The 14871-nt window shown below is 38.6% G+C and overlaps 2 protein-coding genes across 6 annotated transcripts in view; one reads left to right on the forward strand and one right to left on the reverse strand.

Moving 5' to 3' along the window:
- LOC107752364 (BMP-2-inducible protein kinase-like) overlaps window positions 1-3834 on the forward strand; it is a 43749-nt gene extending 39915 nt beyond the window's left edge. Inside the window, exon 16 of one of the 2 annotated variants that reach the window (XM_016568315.1) lies at window positions 2026-3834. In XM_016568315.1, coding sequence (XP_016423801.1) covers window positions 2026-3407 — 1382 coding nt within the window. In that variant the 3' untranslated portion in view covers window positions 3408-3834. The remainder of the gene's footprint in view (window positions 1-2025) is intronic. The other variant, XM_016568316.1, reaches the window with a different exon arrangement.
- Window positions 3835-4472: 638 nt separating this feature from the next.
- On the reverse strand, window positions 4473-13290 carry LOC107752367 (progestin and adipoQ receptor family member 3-like). Of its 4 annotated transcripts, XM_016568322.1 has the most exons (8): window positions 13215-13283; window positions 11302-11523; window positions 10970-11132; window positions 10152-10307; window positions 7357-7554; window positions 6832-6922; window positions 6408-6567; window positions 4473-6371 (listed from the first exon to the last, which is right to left on the reverse strand). In XM_016568322.1, the coding sequence occupies exons 1-7, from the start codon at window positions 13229-13231 to the stop codon at window positions 6425-6427; spliced, it is 990 nt and encodes a 329-aa protein (XP_016423808.1). In that variant the 5' UTR covers window positions 13232-13283; the 3' UTR covers window positions 4473-6371; window positions 6408-6424. The 4 variants fall into 4 exon arrangements, with proteins under 4 accessions (XP_016423808.1, XP_016423811.1, XP_016423807.1 ...); XM_016568325.1 differs by having other exon boundaries at window positions 4473-6567; window positions 13273-13290; XM_016568321.1 differs by having other exon boundaries at window positions 4473-6567.
- Between the last annotated feature and the right edge of the window lie 1581 nt (window positions 13291-14871).

A 14871-nucleotide genomic window follows, 5' to 3' on the forward strand; every position in this document is an offset into this window, starting at 1 on the left:
TCAGTTCATCGCAATCTCACAAATCTCTGTTATAACGCAATAAATATATGCATAATGAAACTTAATGTCTACAATTCGTGTGTTATAATGAGAGGATTCGTGAGCACGCAGATTTCAGCACTGCATTGCTCAACGCTGCAAACACATGTTATAGCCTAAATAGAAACGCTGCATGCATGCCCCTGTGAATCGTTTATATTTTATATTAGTTCATGTTGCTTTTGTGCAATAGATGAATAACAATTTATTTTCTATTTTAATATTTATATGTATACCCGCTCGCACCAGCACTCGCCCATCTTGTCCCGCGCCGCGCTCTGTTGCGTCGGGTCTCGCGGGAGCAGGTCTCTAATCCACTGGCACTTGACTCGACAGTGCGTGTGCTAGGCTACATCCTTTTTACAATCTCTAGATTATAGAACACTGCATTCTGTCAGCAATGTAACGCGGCAGCGCAGTTATAGAGACCTCGGCTTGTAACTATACTCTAATTACTATTTTGAAAATTATAACGCGTTAAATAAATCCGTTACTAAAAAAGGAATCAAATTACAGTAACGCGTTACTAAGTAATGCGTTACTGCCCAACACTGATGCTAAGTATATGATTATGTACGATGACCAATTATGCTTTGTGGCTGTCCTGTTGGTTGTATGCTTAATCATTTTGTTAAACCTTGATAAAGTAGGTAACTGGTCTTTGGAGGGGGAAGCATAATAAAATGGCTCCTAAACTATAGAATAAGCATAATCTCTCATTATGAACTCCATTCAGATATTCTGTTTACCTGGTAAGGTTGCATGTAGAACAGAGGCACTTGGACGTAATGAGGTAAGAGACAATAAGCTATTGAAGCATATCAGGGCTGTGACCATAAATCATTTGCATATATTGTGATGACAAAAAGACAATCAGTTTAGCATCTGCTGAGCTGGGGAAGGGAGGTCTGGGTAATCCACTGGAAGGATGTGTAGCTTTCAGAGCAATTAATCATTGTAGTAGTAGTTGTTATTTAATTAGTTATTTAACTTTTTTATTTGTATATTTTTGGACTTCATCATATTCATAGAACCGGGTTTGGCTAATCCTGTGTCTCGCTCTGCCAGTTTGGATGGATCTGTCGATAACAGATCCGCAGCTCAGCAGGGGGAGGATGGCAATGCCTAGCCATGTTGAGAATTTCAGTCTTTTGAAATTAGACAAATACCTCAATAATTATACATGTTGACAAATATTGTGATAGGCTGTAGCAAGATATACTAGTTTAAATTACAGGAGAAGCTAATAATAAATAGTGTATCTCACAAGTCAGTTTTTTTTTTTTTTGACAATGAAAATGTCTTTTTTTTTTTACAATTTCCAAAATCTTGCCTGAGGTTAAAAATGTTTCTTTCAAGCACTCAGTCAGGTGAGGCTTTTCAGGAAAAGTACAGATTTTTGATCAAATATAATACAGTTTTTCATCTCTGCTATGTCTGCCAATACTCAAATTAATAGAAATTTGCTTTGTCTTAAAAATTTGTAATTGTAAAATAAAATTACTTAATTTACAAAGGTTAAGAAGCATCATTACACAAACAAAACCAAAATAAAACCATAATTATAGCTTTAACTGTATTATATAATGATGCTGCTTAGCTTTTTGGATGAGGTTATTGTAGTTTAGAATTTTTTTTCTTATTCAATTTTTTTCATGTTTTTAATATATTGTAAAATTGTAATTGTAAGGATTTCAAGTTTTCTAATATACCACATATGTTATAAAAAAAATAATTTGTGGATGTTTTGATTAGTTCTGGAGTTTCTGGAGTCTGTTTTTGGACTCATTTCATTCACTGTTATCCCTAAACCTTCTGTAGTAGGTTTGTACGTCTATTCCTAGATTTCTTTTTAAAGCTCTGAGTTGTGGCTGTTATTGCTAAAAGGGTGGAATAATTTTAAGTATGTGCGGTTTCTATTGGAAAGGCACTCGTCCCATGCTGTGTATATCAGACATTCATCAACAACTTTCTGTGTTCATTTAGCAGGAGCTGGTGTGCTGACAGCAGAGCATCCAGTTGAGAAGCTCAGTGTTGCTGTGACTGTTCCAGCCACGCAAGACACAACCCTGCAATCAGTCAAAGAACACAAACCTGCAAAGAAAAGTAGTTCCACTAGTTCACTGCCTCAGAAAGCAGGCGAGGAATCAGACAGTGATTTTGAGTCAGACCCACCCTCTCCCAAAAGCAGTGAAGACGAAGAGGCCGAAGAGGAGGAAGGTCTCAACAGCGAACGTGAAGACACCGAACCTGAGAACCTGGGTCAGAGGCCGTTACTCATGGATTCTGAGGAAGAGGAGGACAAACACAGCTCAGACTCAGATTGTGACTCTAGGAAAGCAAAACTTGGGTTGTCGAAGGAAAAGGCTGCACTTTTTCCTCCTAGAACAGTGAAAGCTGAATCTGGACCCAGTGTGATCACTCCTCCCAATTCGCCAAGTGTAGCCATGCCTGTCGCGAGCATTGTGGATGTGTTTGGTGCTGTTCCTTTCGTTGGCAGTGGTCAGCCCAGAGTGTCACCAGAGAGCTCAGATATTTTTGCCCAAGCCCCTTTTAGGCAGGCTAGCCAGGAGAACGCTGCGGAAGAGACTGACATATTCATCAAAGCTCCTTTCAACAGAAACCTCTCCAGGTCCAGCAGGAGTGGCGATGGACCCAGTGGCCAGACGCCACCCGTTTCTCCTGACAGCGTGGATGTATTCGGATTCTCGCCTTTCCAACCTAGCCACGTAATGAACAGAGATTCTAGGAATCAGGAGGACATCTTTGGCCAAGCACCTTTCGACGAGGCAGACAGTCCCCAGCAACAGAGGCAGAAGCAGCGCAGTCTTCAGAAACTCTCCTCGCGGCAAAGGCGCACCAAGCAAGAGGCCAGTGGCGGGAATGGGAAGCGACACCACGGCACGCCCACTGGTGGCAGGAAGAGCAACAAACCCAGTTTCCGTACCCCCGAACGGGTGCGAAGGCACAAGAAAGTGGGCAGACGGGACTCGCAGAGCAGCAATGAGTTCCTCAGCACGTCTGACTCCAAAGAGAACATCAGTATTTCCCTGGGCGAGGTGATGGAAAAAGAAGCTGCGTTGCCTTCGGAGGAGGTCTTGTTGGATCCGTTTGGAGCCAAGCCTTTTCATCCACAAGATGGCAGTCGACACGGCCAGCACCAGAGCTTGGGAGACAACAAAAGTGAGATCAATTCGACCAACGGTAGGCCGAGAACCAGTTCCCTACAAGGCGTGTTTGACGAAAATAAGATAGATGACTTCGGAGCTGTACCTTTCACAGAACTGGTGGTCGAAAGCGGAGCTCCGCAAACCCCACAAAAGGATCTCGACCCTTTCGGAGCCGCACCTTTCCCCTCAAAGCAATGAATATCTTGTCTTCCGGCACACATGCAGAGATGATAGACACACACACATTTACACCGCTACATTATGCAAAGCCCAAGCAGCCTTTTGAAATGTCTTTTAACGGACGGCAGCTTTGTTCTGTGATCTCTGTGTATGTGCAGCCCATTGGGACATAGACCTTTAAACTAGATAACATTCAACTTTTGTAGTTTTTCAAGTATTTCAATACCTAACTGGACAGCTAAATCCTCTTTTCCTTTTGGTGACTTAAGCCTGTGGTTGATGGATGCTTTCAGATAGGCTTTTGAAGCATTTTCCTTAGCCTTTACGTGCTAGAAAGCCTTCTTTGCTGCAATACAATAAGCGCTCTGCTCAGTAAAAAAAAAAAAAAAAGTTAAAAAAGCACATTGGAGATGTGTGTGTAATCCTTCATTTTAATAGGATTAAGAGGAAAATACCAATATAGTACAGCATTTTGTAGTTTGTACTCCATTGTTGACCACTGAGTTGGTACAACTCCTATCTACCAACATGAAACACCATAAAGCCTTATCTGGGTATTCCCCACCCTGCTTAACAGTACCTCGAATACACAATGGCTGTAGTAGCCCGTTTGTGTCAATGGAATCATCTGAGTGTAGGCCTCTATTTTATGCATATTTTTACATTTTGTAAGAACGTTACAATGTCTATATAAATGAAAAGGGACTTAACGTTCCCTTTAGTAAACTGACCACACAAGAGAAGTTAAACTTGCAGTTTATTAGACAATGTTGTAACTCGCATAGAAATAGTTCTCCAACCTGAACTTAACATATTTGATGTTATCAAATGATTAGGGTGTTCCACTACGTCTGTAACCTACAATCATGAACAATTAGTTCTTGTGGAAAGGGAAAAAATTTAAAGAATGAGCTCATTGCAATTTTGCCTATTTATATACCAGTCACTTGTTTGAAGCAAATTTTAAAATTAAATTTTAGTCATGAAGAGTATCACAATTTTACTGATAAAAGGGCCATTTAGAAGATACATTTACACTTACTTCGTATCTGCAGTTGGAACATTCAATATAGTACAGCATTTTGTAGTTTGTACTCCATTGTTGACCACTGAGTTGGTACAACTCCTATCTACCAACATGAAACACCATAAAGCCTTATCTGGGTATTCCCCACCCTGCTTAACAGTACCTCGAATGCACAATGGCTGTTTGTAGCCCGTTTGTGTCAATGGAATCATCTGAGTGTAGGCCTTCTCCATTTTAATGTCATTCGCATAGACAATTTTATGCATATTTTTAAATGCATTCAATGTTTTAAAGCCTTATGTTTCAATGTCTACATACATGAAAAGGGACTTGATTTAATGTTCCCTTTAGTAAACCGACCACACAAGAGAAGTTAAACTTGCAGTTTATTAGACAATATTGTTATGACTCGCATAGAAATAATTCCCCAACTTGAACTAAACATCTTTGATGTTATCAATGATTAGGTGTTCCAGTACGTCTGTATGTATTTACCAGTAACCTACAATCATGAACAATTAGCTCTTGTGGAAAGGGAAAAGAATTAACGAATGTGCTCAATACAATTTTGCGTATTTATATATCAGTCACTTGTTTGAAGCAAATTTTAACATTTAAATTGTAGTCATGAAGGGTATCACAATTTAACTGATGAAAGGGCCATTTAGAAGATGCATTTACATTCACTGAAAATCTGCAGTTTGAACATTCAAAACCAAAAAAAATGCTTCTTTTTGTTTCAAACGTTGCAAGATTTGTTCTTTTTCTTATGTAGTACTATGCTCTAACAATGCAATATGTTTTTTTTTGGGAGATCATTAGTCCTTGTTTTGTCAGATATTGTCATTAAAAGAACTGTCATTAAAACTTCAGTTGAAAATGACAACGTGAATGTTTATTCATCTGTACTGAAGAACGCATATCCCAACATATTACCAACATGTGGTAAAAAATTTTAATAGTGTTACTTAATGCAGCATCATGATTCAATAACAGCTCACAAAAATAACAGCACATCACCATTAAGCACTAAAAATACACATTGTGCTGTTTAAAAAATGCAGTTGTACAGCTGTACAGTTCACTGTTGTAAGGCAGAAAATGAACTGAAAACATGTAGCTCTATTTCACATTACAGTCCTAACTTTGACTTGATAACTCAACTGAGACTACAACCTGATGAAATGCAATATACAGACTGGTGTGTTCATTGCATTAGTTGCATGGAAGAAATTTTAAATTGCCATTGTTGGTAACAAAGCAAAAACAAATGGTAAACAAGGAGTCATCTGTCTATATCAAAAGAAAAAATGCTGATGTGTGTATTTGCAACATGGCAATGCTGTGCAGCAACCCGCAAAATATATTTTCCACTTATGCAAGACATTTGTTTATTTCACCAATCTCTGAACAATTCACTGAACAAGCCCTATCAAATCTCTTTGGTTTATTCGATGTTATAAATGAGACTATATGGTTTAAGTCTCATTTAAACTATTATATAATGTAAGTTTGAAAAAAAAACATTAAAAATTCATGTTCGCACAAACCCAACATAAATCGAAATGTAAGCTTATGAATCATTGAATTTTAGGTGCAAATACAAAAAGAAAACACCAAAATAGTATTGAACAGACAGATAATAATATAATACTGAATGTTTAACTATTCGTATGTAACAGATTTATTGCCCACATAACCTGCATGTTACCCAACAAGTAGATTTCTATAAATGTAGAAATGCACGCAGACCCACTGAAATGGTGCTCACCTTGATTTTTAAAAGTGCTTTTAAATGCCTAACTGCTTACCTCATCAAGTGCCTTTAATTTATATTTAAACTGAAACATCAATTTACAAAATGTATAAAAGTTTCAAAATAGATGACAAAAAAAAAATCCAATGTGTTTAAGCTTAACGATAATTTAAAAAGCTATACAAGTCCTCAGTGGTGTACAAAGGTAATTGTAATTTAAAAAGGTATACAAGTCCCCTCGATCCCATAACTCTAGGAATGAAGAGGGTGGTCCGGGCAAGGGTGAGAGTGACGATAATTGGTTATGAAAAGTGCAGACTGATGCCACCAGTAGAACATGAGCACCACCAATATGTGCCAGACCTGATGGCTGGAGCCCAAGTAGTTCAGCTGACCTAGAGATGACAAAAAGAGCATTAAAGCATTAATTAACTTGTCTGAGGTTGGTCCTCTCACACAGCAATGTGAGTCAATTTAATTAAGGCAGGTGTGTGTGGTCCTTGGTTTAGTCCATCACTCTAAAAAACTTCTCTCTTTGGACACAGTTTCAAATTTGACAAAAGTGACATGCAACCCTGCTTTCATCTCAGGATGCCACACTGAGCTCTCCAATTGTGAAATAAAGATGAAAGAGTAAGAAATATAATATTTCCCAGTACCTGGGAAATAACGCTCTGGAACTTTGGACATGTAGAAGATGATAGCAGCTACAGCAAGTACATACATTATCAGCACTCTGGGAACAAATTCCTATCAAAAAAAAAAAAACAATACCATCAATACCAACATGAAACAATCAATCAATAAGTCACTCAATATACAGTATATATGCGTAGTAGTTGTGGAAAAATGGGTAAAAATGTCTGGTAAATATACATTAAAAAAAACCAATAATAATAATAATGTTGTCACTTCTAATTATATATGTGTGTGTGTAAAATGTAATATATATATATATATATATATACACACATAAATGGTAAAAGTCTGGTAAATATATATTTCATAATAATAGTAATAATAATAATTATACTTCTACTGCTTATATTATTATATTTTCATAAATAACAGCTACTAATATATATATATATGGGGGGGGGCGTGGTCTGGCAATACTCATTATTATTAATATGGTTGATGTTTCTTAAGAACATCTATTAAAAAATTTTGAGGATGCCTTTTACCTGGACTATGTCTGAGCTGAAACCCCCACTGAGCCAGATCCAATGAAAGGTGGGGATTAGGCCATATCCCGCCACAGCACAGAATATAACAGAGCGAAGCTTCTGCCACTTCTTGGTCAAGTAATGAGGGTGGATCTGGGCAAAGAACACTGCCAACATCATGGCCAGAACGGTTACCAGGTACACCTGCCGCCAGTACTGCAGACAGTTACACAAACCAGACGAAACTACATGAACCACAAACACATGGAAGTCCTCTTAATGTGCACAACATAGACACAAAAAATCACTTGTTCTGGAGGAGGAAAAAAAACTGGTGAAAGAAAAAGCAATGGAGAAAGCGGTCCCTCTTTCTCTTGGGGCACTTGGCTGATTGAGTAGTCATCCAAAAAGCAAAGCTAAACACTTGGCAGGGGGAGAGTGGAGATGGCTCACCCACGTGTGAATGTCATATGGTGGGGAACAGGAGTGACGGAGTGGGTCCACGAACACCGCCATCTGCTTTGGGCTGGAGCAGATTTCTGCCGCATTCTGGGGCACAATAAGCCAGCACTTCCAATATGTAGGGCGAACCATGTGGAGCAGCATGGCCAAAAGCGCTGGTGCTCGGCAAACAGCAAGTGGGAGTAGAGGGGACGAGAGCAAGCAGCTTGCTCAGGATATCCAAGATCCAAGCTTTCAGAAAAATGCACCAGATTCTTGAACAAAGAAGATTCCACGCCAAGCGGCACCTCGTCGTTTTTATACCGGCAGTACAAAGCCTCTCCACAGGGGATCCATTGTGCAAACTAACAGCAAAGGAGGAATAAACTATCGTACAACATAATCAAAGATACTCTAGCACAGTGTTACAGTAATCTCACGGGAAATGTCAAGATGCGACAGCTCTCAGTGTGTGCACTTCTAACTTTCCTATTAAATGTTCATACTATTCCTCGCTTTTAAAGGGATAGTTCACCCAAAAATGAAAAATCTTTCATCATTTAACTCACCCACGTCGTTTCAAACTTTCATCTGTGGAACACAAAAGTAGATATTTTGAAAAATGTTTTTGTCCATACAGTGAAAGTTAATGTGGTCCAAAATTGGTTTTTTAAAATATCCTTTTTTTCCAAGAAAAATGTTCAGAAAAGAGAAATTCATACATGTTTAGAATGATATGAGGGTGAGTAAATTATGTCATAAGTGTCCTTTTCGGCTGATGAAAAAATGATAATGTGTACTACAACCGAAATAGAAAATACAGTGAAATGGTGATTTACTAAACACATAAAAACAGCCTCTCCGTGTAGTATTCACATCACACACACACACACACACACACACTGTTTTCCCCAGGAATAGGTGAACTCTTGCTCTGTATCTGTTGCACAGGTAACATATGCCCACAACAAAAGCAGGCCAACCATCTGCTGCTAGAGACCACTGTGGGACGATACACCTCAAGCCACCTACACTGCAAAAAATGCTTTTCTAGCTTAGATCTTTTGTCTTGTTTCCAGCCAAAATATAGAAAAGCATTTTTTGCAGTGTAATTAATCCACCCCTGTCCACATTGGCCATAGCCGCCTATCGCACACAGTGGATCAAACTCTACCCATAAACATTTATAACTTCGCTGATGAAGTTATGGGACGTTTACCTCCAGTACTGCCCACATCTCCACCTCCCCTATGCCAGAATGGTTTAGTTCCAATATACTTTGGTAGTTTAGTACATTTCCTAAATGGAAATTTGTCTTGACTGGTGGTGCTAACATACACCCTGACCATTTCCATTCCACAACAAATACACAGTGACTTTTCCCATCAGTACACAGACATTAGCAATCAACTCAAACATCACACAAAAGCTTATATTCACCACTGAATAAACACATTAAAAAGGTAATTGAGATTTTTTAATCTAACAATTCTGACTTCTTTTCTTGCAATTCTGAGATTGTGATATAAAAAGTCACAATTACCTTCTTTGTTTTATTTCGTGGTGGAAAAAAAAACATGAAATGCAAGTTGTTAGCTCAGAAATCTGAGAAAAAAAGTCAAAACTGTGAGACGTAAACTCACAATTACGAATTTGTAACTTGCAATTGACCTTCGCAAAGACCCACCCCCCTTAGTTACTGTTGCTACGTCCGACAAGCCATGGCGCTCTCACGCAACACATCATGTTCTCACGCTGTGAAAATTATATTGCGGAGCAAAGAGGAAACTGACAACGTGCCGACAGACAAGATAGAGCAGGTTACTTTTGGTATGAAACGGTGTCAGCTTTCAAATTTTGTTATTTTTAAAAATAAATTCAAACAATAAATACCATTTTGTGGCTCTTTAATGTGTTGTGACAGATTGCTGTAGCGTCTCAGTTCAAGCGGCGTGTTTTCCGATCATCTCTTCCTCTTTACAGGTTATAGCATGAAATAAACATGAATGAACATCAGAAGGTATCTTGTTTCAACCACGGAAAGACGTCAATGCACACCATTTTTCAAGTTCAAGTCTACTACTCTCCTGTCTGGTTTGTTTGTCGGACAAAATGGCAGATTCGGCGTTATGATTGGTCAGATCGCTTGTCAATCAAACTCCCGGCGAAGGATTAATTGTGAAATATAAAATGCAATCCTTAGAAGGAAAGTTTCAACTGTAAAAAAAATTCTTTTTTAGAATTTCGAGATTAAAAGCCACAAAAACCTTTATTTCATGGTGGAAATAAGCTTTTATAATTTTTTTTAATTCCATTTTTTTTTTATTATTTGACTGTAGCAGCACCCTCTCTAAGAAAGCAGATGCACATACGTTATTACAGTAGAACGCGTAGAACACTCCTGGAACATAACAGCCTATGATTCCGATTGAGATCCCGCCATAATCCAGTGCCATCCAGCGGCGGCTGTTTTTTTCGGAACGGTGGCAGCAGAACAGGTGATAGCCAACAGAACACAGCATGCACACCTGAAAAGACAACGCAAAGTGTTGAGATACAGATAGGTGTGTGTAGGCCATATATGCCGATTCACATATGCAAAGTTTTCACAATACAATAAAAAAAGCTAAACCTTATATGATGAACCTATGAAGCCAAACAAAGATGCTATAAGTATGTCTGTATGAGAGAATATGAAAGGGTGGTGGTAGAGGCACTTTGCCTAATCCTGATGCTTGAGAGAATGGCTGCCAAGGAGAGAAGCTGCCATTTCTGTCTATAACCGATGGCACGAGAGCAACCGATAACAGATCTAGAATTAGACAGGACTGGGTTTAGGTGATAAAATCATAAATTTCAACTCTAATCCCTGGCAACTGTGAATGTGGAAAGCCTGATATCAAAGGCCTTCAACAGTCCAAGGATTATATGAATACTTTTTGCTGATCTAAGATCAGTTTTTTATTAAAAAAGATGGAGCTGATCCAAACAAGCAACCATGGTTAGAGATTATTTGTTTGTCATGCCAAAAAAAAAAAAAACACTTTATATCCACTAGCTACTGTGTTAACTATTTACAGCGGCTATTAAACACACTTCTGAACTGCTTAAGTTTTTCCTCGTTTCCAATTTTCTACCTAAACGCAAAGCCAAATAATGTGAGGGAATGATGCAAGCAGCACGGACATACCTGAAAGCAGAAGAGGCCTATGGAGTAGATGACATAGTCCTCTCTGGACGCTCCTAACATAGGCAGCACCGCCAACAAGTCATAAACGCCCAGTGTGAAGAACAGGAAGAACCCCAACAGATGACTCCAGATGTTTACCGTCTCATTGGACAGAATGAAAAGGCTACAAGACACGTGAGATTATACCAGCTAATATCTTGTTATTCCCTCAGTTGGCTGAGCAATGCACCTATATTACTATACCTACAGTAATTAATATCATCCTAAAATATTTGTTCATTCTGATGTTTGCTATTGAAAAAAAATACACTCTGCATTGAACCTGCACTTACCTTTTAATGCACAGTCTAGAGGTCAAATAGGCTCTGTAGCCATCAGTGATATAAGGATTTTCCCGTAGGAATCCCGGCACCTGCTCGTAAGTGTACAGGCGGATTCCTCTGGGCACCAGAACTGGCCAATACTTGTAACTGCCCAATTCAATGTACTGGGCACTCTTCAGCACCTTCGCTGATGGCATGATGATAATGTCACCCAGTCTCACACTCAGAGTCCTACAGAGACACAAAGTTTAATGGATACATGGTTTTTATAAATATCTGACAAAAAGTGACATGGATGTGAAATTTTATAAAAGAGTGCAGTTTTAACTGACCTCCTCCTCCATAAAACTTTTATTGTGAAGTACTGAGCTTTAATCTGAGGGCAGGTGTGTGTGTGTTTAATATGTCATTATATCAGTGTTGTTATTGTTAACTAAAAGTATTAAAAATAGAAATATTAGATGAAAAACTGATATAAATTTGGTTTCAAAACCCAAAACAAATATATAAAAATAATGAAAATGACAAGTATATGACAAAATTACTGAACTAAAATAAAAAATTAGAACCTTAGTGAAAACTTTAATAATTACTATAATCATATATAAATAATACAAAAACGATGCTGAATATCATGTGAAAATAATAAAGTAAAAAGTAAATGTAACATGTTAAGAACGTTCTAGCTATATATTTCTGCTTCATTTAAAAATGGTAATATCAAACACTACTGGGAAGTAAATGTAGGGTATGTTTTGTCCGGTCTCAAGAATCAATGAGTACTGCTTGCGTTCATTGCTGAACTGTTAAGATTGTTATGGAAAAACAAAGCACTTGGGCTGTACATAATACAAATGCAAATTTCACACCTTATTTAGAACGAAGCCTGTTAATAACATGAAACGAAGCATTAGGGTGGGCTCAAGTAACAGACGTCCCTGTCACTGTTGCTTCATTTAAAAATGGTAATATCAAACACTACTGGGAAGTAAATGTGGGGCATGTTTTGTCCGGTCTCAAGAATCAATGAGTACTGCTTGCGTTCATTGCTGAACTGTTAGATTGTTATGGAAAAACAAAGCACTTGGGCTGTACATAATACAAATGCAAATTTCACACCTTATTTAGAACGAAGCCTGTTAATAACATGAAACGAAGCATTAGGGTGGGCTCAAGTAACAGACGTCCCTGTCACTGTCCAACAAGTTGTAAAGCTTATGGCAAAATACATACAGATATACACAATATATAAACCTACTGAAATATGAAATTATTTATTTCGATAAATGCAATACCCTAACTAGTCAAATATTTACCTTTATCGCTAAATTCGCTATCACTTGTGCTGTATCTAAAATGGATAAGCAGCTAAATGCTAATCACATCTATCTAGTGTGCTTAGTTCCGAAACGGATTAGTGTTCGCTTAATCCTGAATTTAAATTTACCATTGGTTAGATAAATGTCTGCATCGAAGAATCCGCGTTCGTGTCTGTGAGGCTCATAAATGATATTAGTATCCCATGTTCAGACTCATATTAGCCCGGTGAGGGCAGGAGGAAGTTGTGCTGTGTTGCTAGCTGCTAACAGGCTAATAGAGAGATTATTGTCACATGTAACCCGAGGCATTAAAGGCAGAGTAAGTGATTTTTCAAAAACACTTTAGAAAACTGATTCGGGCCGAATCGCAAAACAAACTTCCTATGTCTTTTATCCGGCGATTACTTTATCAATCCTCTTAATATATATAGTATCAAATTAAATAAAATTTTGTTAAATATTTTAATGTTTCATGTTTGATTTTTAAGCAAAAACTAAAAAGGGATGTCGTCACTTGTTCTCAATTTTTTCCCCCCTCCGAAATGATTTCTCCCTTCTGAATGTTTAATCACACGAAGTGTTTATCTACTGGAAATACGTTACCAGCCAATAGCACCCATTTTTCATAGCATTCATTAGGCTACATCGACAGAATTGAGACCTGTAGGTGGCAGACTGCTGTCAACACGTTTTGAAGACTTGTTTCTTTTCATAAACATCTCAGGTGTAATCTTGTGTGATAGCCTACTCCTCTGGGGCTAGAATCACACCTAATCTTCCCTCAGTTATTACACCCAAGATAATTACCTTCTCAAGTGGGAGTGTGTTCTTCATTAGCACTCCTAATTCACCTTTCAGCACTCCACTCTTCAACAGGCTGTCAACAGCATTGCCAAGGCAATTTGCCTGACTACAGCAAACCCAACAAGACAGGAAAGAGTGCCATCACATTTCTGGTTCTGGTTCTGGTTCTGGTCTTTTACGTAGGCTAAAATATTTGTACTAAATGATAACGTCCATGATAAGTAGTTTTTTTGTTTATTCCTCAGTCCATCTGATATGTCTTTTTATTTGAACTTGTTTAGGGTAAATGGAGAAGACGTTCAGAAATGTTTCAAATTTTATTTGCATAAAGTATCTGTCTTGACATTACTGGCCAGATTTATAACTGACTTTACCTGTCATTGAGAAGACACCGAAACTTCACACAGAGCTGGACCTTCTCCGACCAATTTACACTCATTCGTTTTTTCATTTCAATTCGCCCTCTCAACCTATGTTTCCTGAAGCAAGCCAACCGCCACACGCTGTTCTCTACTAGTGCCCATGATATGGCCCCCAACCAAGAGCAGGCATCAAATCCAATAACAAGGACACAGTCATTGTTAGAAGAGGTTGGCCACGTGTCTTGCTGAGAAACTATCCAGCCAGTAAAAAACATTGCCACCCTGACAGCGGCCTCGCTAAGGCCCGTCAGTGATCCCCTGTTCTGGTCGCTTTTATTTATAATCTCCGCCACGAGACATCTGCTGCCGCCATGCCTCTGTCCTTGCCGTCCACACAGAGGGTGCACATCAACGTTTCCACCGCAACCTGCACCGAAGTCCAGCTCGCAGGCGGGAGACACCACACTTTGCTCCAATACGATGTGTGTCGTGTCCGATCCCGCTCCCTGGAGACTGATTAGCACGATACAGGGGACGGAGGGAGGCTTCACCAGCACTCAGACTGATACTTACACGATCAGAGTGCCTTTGTTTGTTTGGTGTCTGTAGTCTGGTCACAAGACTATTTTGGGGAGCTGACACTTTGAGAAAGCTCTGTAGCCATCTGACAAGCATAGTTTGCTGGCAGTTCCTGAACAGTGGGAAGTCAAGCAGGCCACTGCACCGGCCCTTGACGCAAAATGGCACAGGCAGTTTTGTGTTTTTTATGCAAAAAGAAGACCACGTGCAGCTTCAAATGCCACCGCTTTTCCTCAAAAGAATAAGTAGACTAAATAATATATATTTTTACCTCAGAACATCCTCAGATTACAAATATTCGCTTTGTATGTTTGTGTGCGTGTGGTGAGAGAGGGTTATTGTCATAATTTCATGAAATAAAATCAAAAATATGTCAGAAGCTTGTTCACAAAAAAATAATAAATAAATAAAAACCTTAAGTAATACAATGTTGCTACTATAAATTTCTAATATTACATTGTTACATATAAGGAGGTATTGTTAGCTAAAATATTTCCGATTTTAAATTTAAAAAA

This window comes from Sinocyclocheilus rhinocerous, unplaced genomic scaffold (assembly GCF_001515625.1).
Source record: "Sinocyclocheilus rhinocerous isolate Xijiao unplaced genomic scaffold, SAMN03320098_v1.1 scaffold381, whole genome shotgun sequence".
In the NCBI taxonomy this organism is placed as follows: Eukaryota; Metazoa; Chordata; class Actinopteri; order Cypriniformes; family Cyprinidae; genus Sinocyclocheilus; species Sinocyclocheilus rhinocerous.

What these genes read in the sequence shown, in the direction of transcription:
- LOC107752367 (XM_016568322.1), bottom strand. An exon ending in TAGGCCTCTTCTGCTTTCAG is followed by an intron (nt 10,308 to 10,969) that starts GTATGTCCGTGC and finishes TTGTCTTTTCAG; the next exon opens with GTGTGCATGCTGTGTTCTGT. An exon ending in ACGCGTTCTACTGTAATAAC is followed by an intron (nt 7,555 to 10,151) that starts GTATGTGCATCT and finishes AACTGTCTGCAG; the next exon opens with TACTGGCGGCAGGTGTACCT.